The following is a 15511-nucleotide window of genomic DNA, read 5'->3' on the forward strand; positions in this document are numbered from 1 at the left end:
TGAATGAAATGTTTTTGAGTTGGTAATATGTGGCATAAACTAATGGCTAAAAAATGTAAAAGTGAATTATAAAGTAGATATTGTTGGCAAGCAGACTCGAACTTAAGATTATGCTAGAAAAGGGTGCGGTTAAGCCAGTTGTGCTAATCAAGTTGTGTATAATTTCTTGAAAACATAGTATATAATGAATAATTAACAACGAATTCATTACAAAGTTATTTTTAATTACATTAACCGGGCATGTTAAAGTATATATAATCTATGTAGATTATTTTCCTTAATAACGAATTCATTACAAACTTATTTTTAATTACATTAACTATACTTCATCACAAAAATAACATGGGTTTTACGTATACTTCATCCTACTCAAACAACATAGCAAGCAAAAATGACTAAAATGCCCTTTTAACAGAACGATATAAACACAAAACCAAAATAAAATTATAGTAGTAGTATACAACTTCATATACAATACAATAAGAACACTAATATTCAATGTTCATTCTATTATCAACCATTAATATTTTTAAGAAATATACAAAACCTACCATACTCTACATACCAACGACAAACCGTGCAATATCTTTGTCGATCCTCATCCTCTTCATGGCCTATTGCCAATGCACCTTTAACAGAATGATGTGGGTCTTCACATTGGAATGTGATGTTATTTGTTGTAAGTCTATGAACAACATCAACAGCCCACAACAACTCTTTGGCACTATCAACAACACTCGTGTACTCCCCATCATCCGAAACTGCCCAGCCAAAATAGGCATCAAGTAATTGTAAACTTACACATTAAAATATCCATCAATTAATCCAATGTACCCTTTTCAATAAAACAGTAAATATTATACAACACAACACAACTAAATACTAACCCCAAACTACAAACATGCCTTAATTAACTATATATATAATTTAATTTACATATATACCATATATATACATACCTTCATCACATTGATGAGGCTCTCTTGAAATGTAGATCATTCCAAGCAAATAAATTGCCTCAAGATGATCTTCATCTGCTGCTTGTCTCAACAAAGTCATTCCTAAATCAAAATTGCCATAATAAAAGCATTCATCCTGTTGACAGAATAACAATATCAATATATAACATCAATGACACTAGATATTAACAAATGGTATAGATTACATATAATTACTGAAACTACACATACAATTCATTGTCTGAACATGGCTTCATTGTTATTATGTAATGCGCATGTGCGTATAAATAAATCAGCTTTCAGATTTTTGGGACCCATTCCTTCAAACATGTCAATGCATGTTGTTCTGTACACTTGAGGATCACCGACCTGCTTCATACATCTTCTTTGAACTTCAAAAATTTAAATAAAAAAAATAAAGTTTTATTTCGTCAAATATACATTCATTAGTTGATGTTTATTGAGAATTACCAAAGTCTTGCAGAGACGATGTCTTTCGCAGATTCTGACCCTAATACTACAAATATCTGACTCAAAAGCTCTAGTGGGAGATCATCTAACGAACGGCGACTTCTAGTATTCGACATTCTACTTACAAAATACACATTGGAGTACTTGATTTCATTTTTTTTAATTAAGCGTAACTATGAAAGACAGTGTAACAGGATATGAAAAAAAACTTACTTTATGCTGATCTGGTCGAGAGGAGTACAAGAGTCTCTATTATCGGAGAAAATCATTTTTGAGAACGATTATCCTTCGACGATTTGGGGGTTTTAGTGTTTGTATGCAGATTTATCGTCCGGAAAAGTTGAGATGTTCTGAATGGTTGAAGAACTGGAACGCCGACGTGACGTCAGAGGTATGATGGAGCCTTAACAATTTAGAGTGCAAAAAGACCAAATTGCCCCTGAAATCATTCCAAATATGTGAATACTAAGGGTATTTGTGTCAAAACACATATTCAAATATTATAGCCTTTTATAGCTAGGTAACATTGGACTTTTGATTGTTGAAATGAAAAAGACAAAAATAACATATATATATAATAATCCATAATGTAATACATTTATATTAACATTTTACCAAATTACTAGTATATATTCATGTATTAATATACATATTAAAAGTGGAACAAGATTTTAATAGTAAACTTATTTACTTTAGATTTTAGACACAATAGTTTTCTTTTGTTGCCACTTTTAGTCCCTATGTTTATAGTAACTTTTTTTTACTTTGATTTTAGCCACAATACTTTTTCTTTGTTGCCACTTTTAGTCTCTATGTTTATTCCTTTACAATTTTACCCTATGCAAAACATGGGTTCTCCACTAGTTGATATTAAACCAAATTACCAAGTCCAAAATAAAATACATGTTTGTTTATGCCTTTACAATTGTATTTTATATGTATTTAATACTAGGAAAGAACAAACATTTGCTACATACAACTATAATCACAATACAATATAAACACTAATATTAAAAGTCCAAAATACATTATTCAAACATTATTTAAACATCATTCAAACATCATTCCAAACTTTAACTCTTTTAGTCCCTTATTAACAACACAACATATTTACTAATCAAGTAACAACATCAAATAATTACTTATCAAGTAAATTACTATATAATCGTATATTAAACCAAAAGAATCTACATAGCATTAATTGTCATAATATGAAAGTACATATCAACAAACTACTCATAAATTATACCAAATTCCCTAGAAAACCTAACGAAACAAGCATCCCATAAACAAATTTCACACATAAACATCCATTTGTATCCATTCACAAAAGCGTCTGACACACTAACTACAGACTTATGGAATGCACAAGATCTATGGAAGCCGTGGAAGTGTACATGTTTCCTCACCTCCCTATTTAAGTGCAGATGAACCTTAGAACAAGTTGCTCTAAGATTTCACTTACCTTTTGCTCTGCGGTAAGCATTGTTCAACATGTCCAAAGCTTCCTGCTTCCTATGTCTCCCTTCAACCATCATCATCATTCCCAGGACAAATGTTGAATCCAAATGTCTCAATGCAGATGCTTCTTCAAGCATCGTTTTCCCTTCATGTTCAGCTTCTACGAAAAATAATTTCATCTGAAAAAAACATTAAACACATAATTTCTAGTTAAAGTTATGCAAAACAAGTAACAGATTAATTACTACTATGCATATATATAACAACGTACCAATCCATTCCTGAATAGAATATTTGGGTTTCTCATCTCTATGCATTTATTGACAACTGCATGTTTCTGGTCAGACCAAACACGAAATCGTAATCCATCTAACTCCATATGTTTATATACTTCATCCGTTTTTCCTGCCTCGTTGAAGAATCTGCAACTGCAAACGAAACACAATATTCGCTCCATAATGTAAAGACAACTCAAATACACTTGTGAAATAGAATGATCAAAGGCAAAACTTACACACTCTTCATCCTGAAAGCCTCGACTGCTGAAATTTTTGCCAAGTCGACTATTATTTTCTCCATCACTTCAAATGGCATGTCTGTTAGCAATTTCGTTTGATTTCTTGATTGAATATTAGAAGAAGTATTGGCTTCCATAATAATAAACATTCACTAAGATAACGATTCTGCGAAAATGATTTTAGGGTTTTTTGACTGTCGGAATTTTGAAATTGGGGTTGTTTGCAAGTGACTGAAATAAGAGTGAAGAACTGAAACAACGTGTTTCGTCGGAAAACATTATGGCGCCTAGAAGATGTTCCATTATAAAATGACCAAATTGTCCTAATACATACAATGACTCGTATTTAATTAGTAATGGTAGTTTTGTAAAAAGTCATATTTAAAAGAAAAATCAATTTCTATTTTAATCAAGGTTGTAAAAATCGCTCGTCGGTCGCTCGGCGGTCGACTGGCGATAAACGATTAATCAGACTCAGCGGGGATTAATCGGTGACCCTAAATTATTAATAAAATTATTTAAAAAATTAATATTTCCTACAAAATTAAGTATTTGAAAATTTTAAATTTTAATACACAACCGGCACAAATGATATATGTTGACCAGTGACCCATATGTCATCCATATGTCAACCACGGACACCATAAGCAACTACCATGTTGACCAATGACCCGTATGTCATCCATGTGTGATACCATCACACCATAAGCAACTACCATGTTGACCAATGGCCTATATGTCATCCATGGACACCATAATCAACTACCATGTTGACCAATGACCCGTATTTCATCCATGGACACCATAAGCAACTACCATGTTGACCAATGGCCCATATTTCATCCATATGTCAACTATGGACACCATAATCAACTACCATGTTGACCAATGACCCGTATGTCATCCATGGGTGATACCATCACACCATAAGCAACTACCATGTTGACCAATGGCACATATGTCATCCATGGACACCATAATCAACTACCATGTTGACCAATGACCCGTATGTCATCCATGGACACCATAATCAACTACCATGTTGACCAATGACCCGTATTTCATCCATGGACACCATAATCAACTACCATGTTGACCAATGGCCCATATGTCATCCATGGACACCATAATCAACTACCATATTGACCAATGACCCGTATTTCATCCATGGACACCATAAGCCATTACTATGTGGACCAATGGCCCATATGTCATCCATATGTCAACCATGGACACCATAAGCCATTACCATGTGGACCAATCAACCATATGTCATCCATGGACACAATAAGCCACTACCATGTCGACCAATGGCCCATATGTCATCCATGGACACCATAAGCCACTATCATATATATTGACATGACCCGTACGTCTTTTGTATATAAATTTCGGTTTAAACAGAAAAGCATAAAGATGTATAGTTTATTAATGTTTAGTCCTCGTATATAATTTTAAGTTAAAATTATACTATGAACACATCGTTACTATATGTTCTTTCTTGACGTTATTTATACGTATATACCCTATCTATCAATCTGTAACTACTTTAAATAAATTTGAATTACTAAATATTTAGCGGTAATTAGCACAGTTCGAATTTTTTATTAGCGGAGGTTCAAATTATTTCACAATTTGTTTCCCTCCAACCTACACACGTTTATGTTGCATATTAGGGTAATTAAGTTTACCGATTAGAAATAGGGTTTACATTTTCTGTAATCATCATCTCCGGCGGCTTATTGATCGAAATCTTTGTTCATTATACGTTTGTGCACTGACTTTGGCGACATAGGTTGTCACTCATCTAAAATTTATATTTATTTAATTTACTGTTGTCGTGATGATCGATCGTTTTTTGTTCTCTGGTCATCTTCATGTAAATTGGTTTTGATTGTATTCAATAGTTTGCATGCAAATTAATGCCTTCATATATAATTTATTTTTATTGTTTGTGTCAGAAAGATGTCGACCTCGAAAGCAAAAGGAGCCGCCGGTTTGAAGCTAACTAAATTCATTGCACCACAAGTTATGAAACGCAACAGGATTTCTGCTGCAAAATTTATAAACAAACAGTTACAAGATGAAGAAATCGACTTGCCAATACCAACAACCACATCCAAAGCACCTATAACATCTACCAACAAAACTCCTAAACCTATATTATTAACATCACCCATGACTACCACTTCCTCGGCATCACTTAAAACATCCACACCCTCCTTAGAAAAAACATTTAAAACTTCAGAAACCGGAACAATACAATCGTCAACACGAACATCAATAACGAAAACTTCAGAACCTACATCATCTAAACCATCCTCAACACCAACACCCACTACCACATCATCAACACCTATATCTACTACCACAACCTCAAAACCTGCATCTACACTACCATCCTCCACAACTACAATAACTACCACACCCTCCTTAAGTAAAAGAACTACCACATCATCAACATATACATCTATCCCAACACCTACCCCAGAATATACCCCATCAACAACACCTATCCCATAAACTACCCCATCACCAACACAACCACCCATGAATGGATCTGTAGTGGAAAGTGTAGAAGGTGAAAACAATTCATCTGAAGATTGTGGACCAGATGGACATTTTAATGCTCATGTTTGGAAAAATACGTGAGTTACCAATTCAAATCTTAATTACAACTTTTTTTTATGTATTAAATTTTGGTTTACACCTACATATCAATTCATAACTTAACACATCACATGATTACTTGCAGGCTAATGCCACCAGGCCCTTGTACACACATTATTAGTCAGTCCTTTAAACAAAGAGTAGATCTAGAAGGGTACGCTTGGGCACAAGTAAGCAAATAAATGCGCGAATTATATTGGGAGGAGTTTCAGGTAACTATAAGTCATAAATTGTTGTTTGGTAAACATTTACACTTCAACTTATGTTTATATTGTGAATGTGTAGAAAAAATGTTGTTGGGATGAGACAATAGACTCGCTGGTGAGGCAAGCTTGGGCAAGGAAAGCGGCACAAAGTTATGGTCAATATCTCTTCAACATGAGGAGCCCAAAAAGAAACAAACATGGCTTTAAACCAGCTCATATTCCACAGGAAGTCTGGAACTCCTGGCAATTAAAATGGAATACAGAAGAATACAAGCTAAAATCTGAGCAGAACAAGAAAAATAGGCGTAACGGTGTGGCTGATGGAGTAGCTAAACCCACACATAACGCTGGATTCGCATGTCATTTGAAGATAGCTTCTGATTTGGTAATTTTTTAAATGGTACATCGTATCAATGTTTGCATATGTTTATCTGTATATTTGACTTTTTATATGGTATTTATGCAAAAGAGGAAATTAGGACATGAGTCACCCCATAGTGAATTGTTCCTGTATACACACACTAAGAATCATGATGGAGTTACTTTCACAAATGAAAAAGATAGACAAATTCATGTAATATTCATTTTAGTTTAAATTAACTTTTATATTGTAGCTACTCCATAATATCATTCCTAAATTTGATATCTTTTAACTTATAATATTTTTATTTTGTAGGCGGCCTATACAGAAAAACGGAAAGAGTTGGAAGCTGAAGGTGTTGAATTTGAGGAGGACAAGCTATTTTATGCTGTTGTTAGTGGTCATGATAGAAAAAGAATACTTTATGGATTAGGCTCTTTTGCAAAGGCGGTTCCCAATAGGAATGGTAAAACGGATGTATCTTACATTCCGGAAAAAATGATGAAATAGAAGAAATGAGGGAACTTGTTGTTAAACAAAAACAGCAAAACGAAGAGCTTAAAGAAATGATGAACGCCCAACAAGAGGAAAACAAAGCAAGGGTCGGGCATCTTGAAAAACAACTTCAAACGACATTGGATCTTATTAATGTCGTTACAAAACAACAAGAGTAGTAGGTTGATATATGTTTATTAAAGATTATGTATTTTAGAGTAGCAACTTTCTTTTTTCCATGTCATAAATAATTATTTTGTTATTTTATGATATAATGGTTATGAGTTTTTTGTTTTTTTTTTGTTTTTCATATATTACTACAAAATTATTTGGATATAATTTATAAATCAATTATCAATCGGTCCATATTGAATCTGGTATATAATATATACACCACTAAAATTGCTAGGGATTCATGACCACGGAATTTGCTAAGAGATCATCAAACGGATTTAGCTAAGGATTCATCACCACAGATTTAGCTAGGGATTCATCACCACGGATTTTGCTAGGGATTAACTACAACGGAATTTGTGACGGAAGAACTACCACGGAATTTGTGATGGAAACCTACTACGGAATACACGACGGAATACCATCTACCACGGATTTCATTCCGTTGTCACAATTGCGACGGAATTATCGTTTCCGTTGAAAACCCCTCGCTACGGCGTTTTTAGGGACGGAAATAGGTCGTTGCAAATTCAATCGCTATTCGTCTTTTGCAACGGAATTTCAGCTTTTCGCAACGGATTCCTTCCGTAGCAAAATCGCGTTTTTCTTGTAGTGTATGTATGTATGTGTGTTTCAAGTGATTTTGTTTTACTGAGTTTCTTTCGATTGCGAATCAAATGATTATTGAATTTGCAAAGTGTTTTTTTTTTCTTTTTCTTTTTTGGGGGTTAAAACTTTTCAGACTTTCTTATTTGCGTTAAATTACCAATCATCCAAAATCTTACTGGTGAAAATGTATGGTTTATAGCTGCTATTTTTCTTTTTTCTTTTTGGTCATGGTCCACACATTGCAATTGAGAAATTATCACTTCAACATAACTTTTCAAGTTGAGAAATTATGAAAGAGATTGATATTAGACATGATATTTGTTTATTACCTGTGGTATAATAAGATATCAAGATATCAGAAATGCTTCCTGCCAAGAGTGTGAAGGGGCATTTCTGTCAACTGTGACACAATAACACATTAATCCTTTTTTTGTCTCTTTTTGCTGACTGATATGCTTGGTTTCAGATTCCATTGTGAAACTTTGGTGTTTTTTGGTTGTATGGCTATAATGTGTATTTTTTTTTTTTTGTCTGTTTGTATCCAAGAAATTAATATTTTACATGTAACTTATGAGTTTAATCACCGATTTACCCATTTTTATTGTTATAAACAGATTCATATTAGACATGCTAATTGTTTTAACATGGTCCACACATAGCAATTGAGAAATTATCACTTCAACATAACTTTTGCAGTTAAGAATTTATAAAATGATTGATATTAGACATGCTATCCATTTCAACATAACTTTAGAAATGTTTCCTGCCAACAGTGCAGGGGCAATTCTGCCAACTTTTACACAATAACACATTAATCCTTTTTTGTTGTCTCTTTTTGCTAACTTTTGCTGATTGATATGCTTCGTTTCAGATTCCTTTGTGAAATTTTGGTGTTTTTTTTTGGGCTTTTAGTGCAAGTTTATGGTTTTTGCTGGTTTCAGAAATGTTTCCTGCCCCTTTTTTTGTCACTTTTTTTTAGTCCCTCTGTTTATTAGCAAACCTCTAACAAACTCTATTTAGGAACTACCCTTTTACCCCTTTAAGTATTTAACTATCTAATTCCTATCATTATGCGAGTAGATAGTCTCACCAATGATGAAGTCAAGAGTCATTTTCAAGTGAGTTATCTATCTAATTCTATACACTTTCTGCAATTTTTATATATTTTACAAAATGCTAAATGGGTTTTGTTTGATTATTAATTTTAGAAATATCAGCTTCATACATGAAGACTTCTATCCTCAAATTTATCTATTGTTCCGTTATGGATAGGGTGAATACACACCTCCTTTGTATTGATATAGATGAACAATACAATTTCTATCAATGTTTGGGTCTTTTGTTGTTTCTTGCGAGACAATAGAGCATTCAATTTCAAATTTGTATGCAGTGGCAGTTAATAAAGAACACACTCTCATTGTTTTTTATAAAAAATAGACTTCCGGTGCTCACACTCTTGGAGCCATTTGGACTTCCAAGTATTGTTATATTTTTTTGGCATACTAGTAAAGGTGACTCAATGAGATGATTCATAATTCATTTTCATTCATTCTAATTGATCGTTTATGGACAATGTGATCTATTCGTGATTCATTTAAAATAAGGGGAGTTTGAATTATTCTGATATGTAAATTCTATTTATATTTTGATATTTAAATTGTTTTTAATCAACCCGTGTAGTACACGGGTCTCACACCTATTTAGTAATAATGTAGATAACTATATAAAATGGTGTAGCAAATCTACAAAGGAAATCAAAAAACACCTCCCATGGCCATGGAATTATGTTCATGCCTTTAAAAAAATTATTAAGCTTTTAATATATTTAACTTCATGGGTAATGGGTTTGACTTGACTGTCTTTTTGCATGGTCAATGAGCCTTGTCATTTTTTTTGGTTTTTTTCTTGGGTGGTACCATACCCAATATAAAAATGTAGTAAAATATATTATTATTAATTATTAGTTTGAATAATAATATTAATTAATTATATTTTCTTAACAAAATAAAACAACCATATCAAGATATCTACATCAACTTTATATAATAATAATTTATTAATTTACATCCTATTTAAGTATTTAATATGATGGTAGTTGGAATGGTTGTTAAATGGACAAGTTGATGGAGTTAAGAAAAGATTTAAGAATGAATGAGATTTTTTTTTAATAATGATTTTCATAATATTTATGAGTTCTGACACTAAGGTGTTGTTTGTTTTTTTTAAAAAACCTCTTCAAACCACTTTCTGCTGCGCGGCGCAGCACACGCACAACACTTTCCCTCTCGCAGCAGTTTGTTTTTTGGAAGACTTCAAACTGCAAAACCTCTGCGCGTGTGCTGCGTGGCGCAGCACTTGACTTGCCTCTTCAAACCTCTTCGACTTTTATTTTTTTGAAGTGTTTTTTTTAGAATTTTGGTATAACTTATTTTTTTAAAACTTATTTTTTTAAAAAAAGCTTTTATTTACGGATTTGATACAATTTCTTATTATAGTTTCCACAAATTTTTTTAACTTGATTTAAAAAAAACAAACTTTGATTTTTTTTAATTTTTTTACCTTTTCTGTTAATAATATTTTCAGCTTCGGTTTCATCTTTTTTAACGTGTATAATTTTTTACGAACTTTGTAGACATCGTTTGCAATACTTTCTTAATTTTTTTATTATTTTCTTTTTTATGTTTTTTAAAATTAGTTTTTTTCTAGAATAAAGTTGTTAGCTTCTTTTATATTTATGTAAGTTTTTTTTTTTAAAGTTTTATATTTTTGTTTTTTTATATGTTCTTTTTAGTACTCTTTCAATGTTTTAATAGTAGAATTATTAAAATTTCGGTGTTGAAAACTATTTTCAGTTTATAAAATTAGTTTATTTAAATTTCAGTTTACTGTAGCAGTCTGCAGATGTTAAAAAACAAACATGCTTCTTATTATGGACTGCAACCGTTTGTTCCACCTCTTCTGCTACAGAGGACTACAGAGGTGGTTCGCAGACTTCATGAATTTTCGCTTCGAAAAAACAAACAACACCTAAATTATTTATAACGTTATAACTTTTTTAATTGTAATGTCCATAAAACCAACCAGGTGATGTTCAAAAAAAATTACTTAACCAAACAACCAAGAAGACTTGATTTCACAAATAAGAATTCAACACACCAAGAATTAAACTAAATGTTAAATAAGCAAATTTTCTAAGTAACAAATTAAATAAATTATCTATTAGTACATGTCATGTCAAATTAGATGACTCCAAACTAGAGATGATCATAGGTCCGGCCCCGGATTAAGAATGGAAAAATCGGAAACTAGTTTAGTGGGAAATAGAGAACCACAAACCTAACCGAATACCCTGATTCCGGATCCGGCTCGAAGCGAATCGAGAACTAAAGAACTGGGAACCAAACTGAATACCCTTACCTGGTACTGGTTACGTCCGGTTCTACCGGGTTAAATATTCATCCCTACCCTAAGCAGTTTTGTCAACAAGTGTGGCCACGGGGTGAAACGATCTATAATTAACATGTATTAATGTAAATCAAATGAATTCCCTTAGATATCGATTAGTCATTTCAAATCATGAAATTTTTTTGTATATTTTCAATGGAAAATACAGATAATCAATAAACAGCTTAAGACTCCATTTAGTTATGGAAAAATGAGATGTTTTTCAAATAAATAAAAAAATTCTAAGAAAAATAAGAATTTTTAAAACTTGTTTTGTTAACATTTTTTTAAAAATTCAAGAAAATTAAACTTTTTTCATTTTCTTAAGTTACAAAAAAACTTGGAAATTTTTGAAAACCCAATAAATACTATTTTGGGAAATCTCCGATAAAGTCCTAATACTTCGGGTCAATTTACAGATTAATCCCAACATTTATTGTTTTTGAACAGAAAAAATCCCGATAATCTAATTTTATACGATAATCTGTCATTTTCCATTGAAAAAAATAAGATCTTTTTCGTTAATTTTGGCAAAATATAAAATAATCGAGATTTTTTGTTCAAAAAATAAAATTTGGGATTAAACCATAAACTAATCCAAAATATTGAGACTTTATCAGAGATTTTTCTATTGTTTTCCACAATTTTCCAACTACAATTTTTTTCTAAAACACACACGTACTCATCTTCACCCCCACTCCTTCACCCAACCACACTTCGGGACAACCAATCCACACCACCCCTTAACCTGCACCATCTCTCATTCCCATCTCCACCACCGCGCCCAAACATTCACCCACCCTCACCCTCCACCCACCCCTATCTATATGCATATCTCCCCTACCCCTACCCCCATTCCACTCACGCTATCCCTACCCCCATCCCACATTACACCCTACAAGATCGAATACATGACTATAAGATACCCCCATCCCACATTACACCCTACAAGATCGAATACATGACTATAAGATCGTAGTAGGAATTGTAAAATCAAGATCTAATTCAATCTTGAATCTCCTACTCCTTGACTTTCATTATTTATGCTCCATTCTTTTCTCATTTTACCAAACATGTAAAGGCTTAACACTTAGAAACATAATCCATCTCCCTTCAACCACTCAAGAAAATGGAAGAAACTCGAAACTGAAGCCCAAAATTCGAACTACAACTTCAGATAAATCAAGGACAACAACATGTTGGCATTAAAAAGTTATTCCATTGGTGTGTGTTTGATTTACTTTATCTTGGAACATACATATGAATAAGCGTGTTTAATTCTACATATGAATAAGCGTGTTTAATTCTTTTTTTTTATTTATATATATATATATATATATATATATATATATATATATATATATATATATATATATATATATATATATATATATCGAAATCAACGATTGATAAGTACCCATATAGTTGAATGACTTGAATTAGTTATAATAAACTGTTTGGCATTTTTGGTTCTCAAATTGGACCACATTCAAAACAATGCGAGATATAGGTCTAAATATAAAGTATTGATGTTTTCTATAATCATTGGTTGACACATGTACTACTTTTTTATTCTTTATTAGGTACTTTACCCGTTTTAAGCTTTTATAGCAAACTTTTTAAGGCTAATGGACATGAACGTCAAGGGTGATGTTGAGGTGGACGTTGGTTACAACATGAGCACCCCCTTAGGCGTGATGTTGAGGTAGCATTGTGCCACGTAATCATCTCTTTTTTGTTCTTTGTTCTTTGCACTTTCTTTTTCACACCTTTCTTCTCTTGTGACAAAACTCATTAACAGTGGTGTGAATATGGTGATGAGGCGGCCACCTTAATTCTCGTACCACACCCATTAACCTAAGCTCTCCCTCCCTCCCTCTCTAAATGAGCAAAAAAAAAAAATAGTTTAATGTCTGATTGCGAAATTAATCCCCTTTTTTATTCGCTTTTTGTCATATTTTAGATTTTTTTTTTCATACATTGCAGATCATATCTCAATTCGTCAAGGATCACATTCTTTTAACATGCACATATAACATTGATCTATCTAATTAAACAATATATATTAACATTTTATTTTGTATAATTTTTTTTTGGAAAGAGAGCTTTCTTAACAAAGATTTCATGTCAGTTTTTGAGCACCGACTAATCCCCCGCTACAAACATTGGGCTACACCTCATTCTCTGGAGTCACTGCAAACAAACCTCCATGACCACATAGGCTAAATAGTGTCAAGATTTGAACATGGGTCAATAGATTATCCATCATATATTTCACATGCATTACCAAGTCATACAACCCAAGTGGCGTTGTAGTTCTGTATAGATTTTATAAGGCATGTATATTGATAAATCATGAATACATAGTGATATGTAGAAATCAAACTTTGATGCCAATTTGGTGGGAAAAAAGCAAGCCACTTTTTTATATTGATGTAGATCTATTTTTTGATGTTCAATAAATTAATTCCTACTATATTATCAAAAAGTTGTGCTTTTTATATGATTTGTGAATCATTTTTAAATAAAAAGTAAAATAATATAAAGATAATATGTATTATTTTAATTATAATTATACTTTTGAATTGTATTCATTTAATCACTAAACTTGGTTTAAATCGTAAAACTTTATTGAGCTTGTTTTTTTTTATTAAGATATGTCATATCACCAGTCATAATGATTACTTTAAATAAAAAAAATAAAAATAAATAAAAAAAGTCCAATAATATTTAACAGCTTAAACAAAATTTAGTTACTAAATAAGTACAAATTCACTGGTTTAGTTCCTAATTTCGATCTTAACCCAAATATTAATTATAAACTTTAAAAACCATAACCATATTGTTATAACCTTTTTAATAATTAAAGCTTTTCGGTTACTTATACATTAATATAATATATAATATTTCCTTAAAAAATAAATATATACAAGACCACGTCAACGTTTTGACGCGTTAAATAATGGGCTCACAGCCCATTCTTGCGTACCTGTATAACAAATTAACAAACAATAATTTCATTGGACCAGCCCACTCTAGCTGCATAGAAAAACTTTTAAATGATGCTCATTCAAATTTAAATCATTCTCTCATACTCCAGTAAATGATTATTCATTTGGTCATTTTAAGATTTTTTTCAATTAAACTTTTTGGCATTTTGTGTTTTTTTTCATTTTATTAAATTTCATATAATATTTAAATGTAATAATTACAATAAATGTAATAATAAATGCATATCAATATCATTAATTGATATTTTTCTAATTTCAAAATTTTTAAATTATATTCTTATTAGTTTCCTATGTTTATTTATCTAAATTATTAGTTTAAACTTAAAAAAGAAAAAAACATCTTAATTTTAATAATTCATTGTTTTTCTACTTTTTCTTATAAATTCAAATTTCTTAAAATATTAAGAATTTCATAGTTAATTTTTCTTTTAAATGAACTCATGTAATACATGAGTTTTATACCTAGTCTCTACTCTAATAAATGAAAATGTTTTTGCCACATGTCACACTCTTATTGATTTGGCCACATGTCATTTTGAGGTTTTTTTCAATTAAATTTTTTTCACATGGCATTTTATGGTTTTTTCCATTTTATTAAATTTCACATAATAGTATTTAAATGTAATAATTACAATAAATGTAATAATAAATGCATATCAATATCATTAATTGATATTTCTTCTAATTTCAAATTTTCTAAATTAAATTCTTATTAGTTTCCTATGTTTATTTATCTAAATTATTAGTTTAAATTTAAAAAAGTAAAAAACACTTTAATTTTAATAATTCATTATTTTTCTAATTTTTCTTATAAATTCAAATTTCTTAAAATATTAAGAATTTCATAGTTAATTTTTCTTTTAAATAAACCATGTAATACATGGACCTTACACCTAGTTTTAAATATAGGATTCGTACTAGACATGAACGAAAGAAAGATTGATCTAGGATCGGTCTCGATAAAAGACTTAGACCGAACCGGTTTAAACGAGACCGGTCCTAAAAAGACAGACAAAACAAACCAGGCTAAGACCGGTTCGAAAAAAACTGTACCGTTCCGAGAGCAGTAACCGACCCGCAACCAATTTCAAAAAAGTCCAGAAGCAAAAGTTTATATACATATCATTTTTGTG

The 15511-nt window shown here is 31.3% G+C and overlaps 1 protein-coding gene across 1 annotated transcript; it reads right to left on the reverse strand.

The window, feature by feature from the left end:
- Positions 1-820: 820 nt before the first annotated feature.
- Positions 821-3545, reverse strand: LOC145113559 (putative F-box protein At1g67623). The gene is made up of 6 exons (XM_079049629.1): positions 3406-3545; positions 3163-3319; positions 2896-3070; positions 2680-2696; positions 1018-1095; positions 821-835 (listed from the first exon to the last, which is right to left on the reverse strand). The coding sequence occupies exons 1-6, from the start codon at positions 3543-3545 to the stop codon at positions 821-823; spliced, it is 582 nt and encodes a 193-aa protein (XP_078905755.1).
- Positions 3546-15511: the final 11966 nt, after the last annotated feature.

Source organism: Lactuca virosa, chromosome 5 (assembly GCF_052849685.1).
Source record: "Lactuca virosa cultivar CGN04683 chromosome 5, Lactuca_virosa_CGN04683_v6, whole genome shotgun sequence".
NCBI classification, from domain to species: domain Eukaryota; kingdom Viridiplantae; phylum Streptophyta; class Magnoliopsida; order Asterales; family Asteraceae; genus Lactuca; species Lactuca virosa.

Coding starts and splice junctions, on each gene's coding strand:
- LOC145113559 (XM_079049629.1), bottom strand. CDS start 3,545: ATGGAAGCCAATACTTCTTCTAATATTCAATCAAGAAATCAAACGAAA. Junction 3,320..3,405: donor GCTTTCAGGATGAAGAGTGT/GTAAGTTTTGCC, acceptor TTTCGTTTGCAG/TTGCAGATTCTTCAACGAGG. Junction 3,071..3,162: donor TTCTATTCAGGAATGGATTG/GTACGTTGTTAT, acceptor TGTTTTTTTCAG/ATGAAATTATTTTTCGTAGA.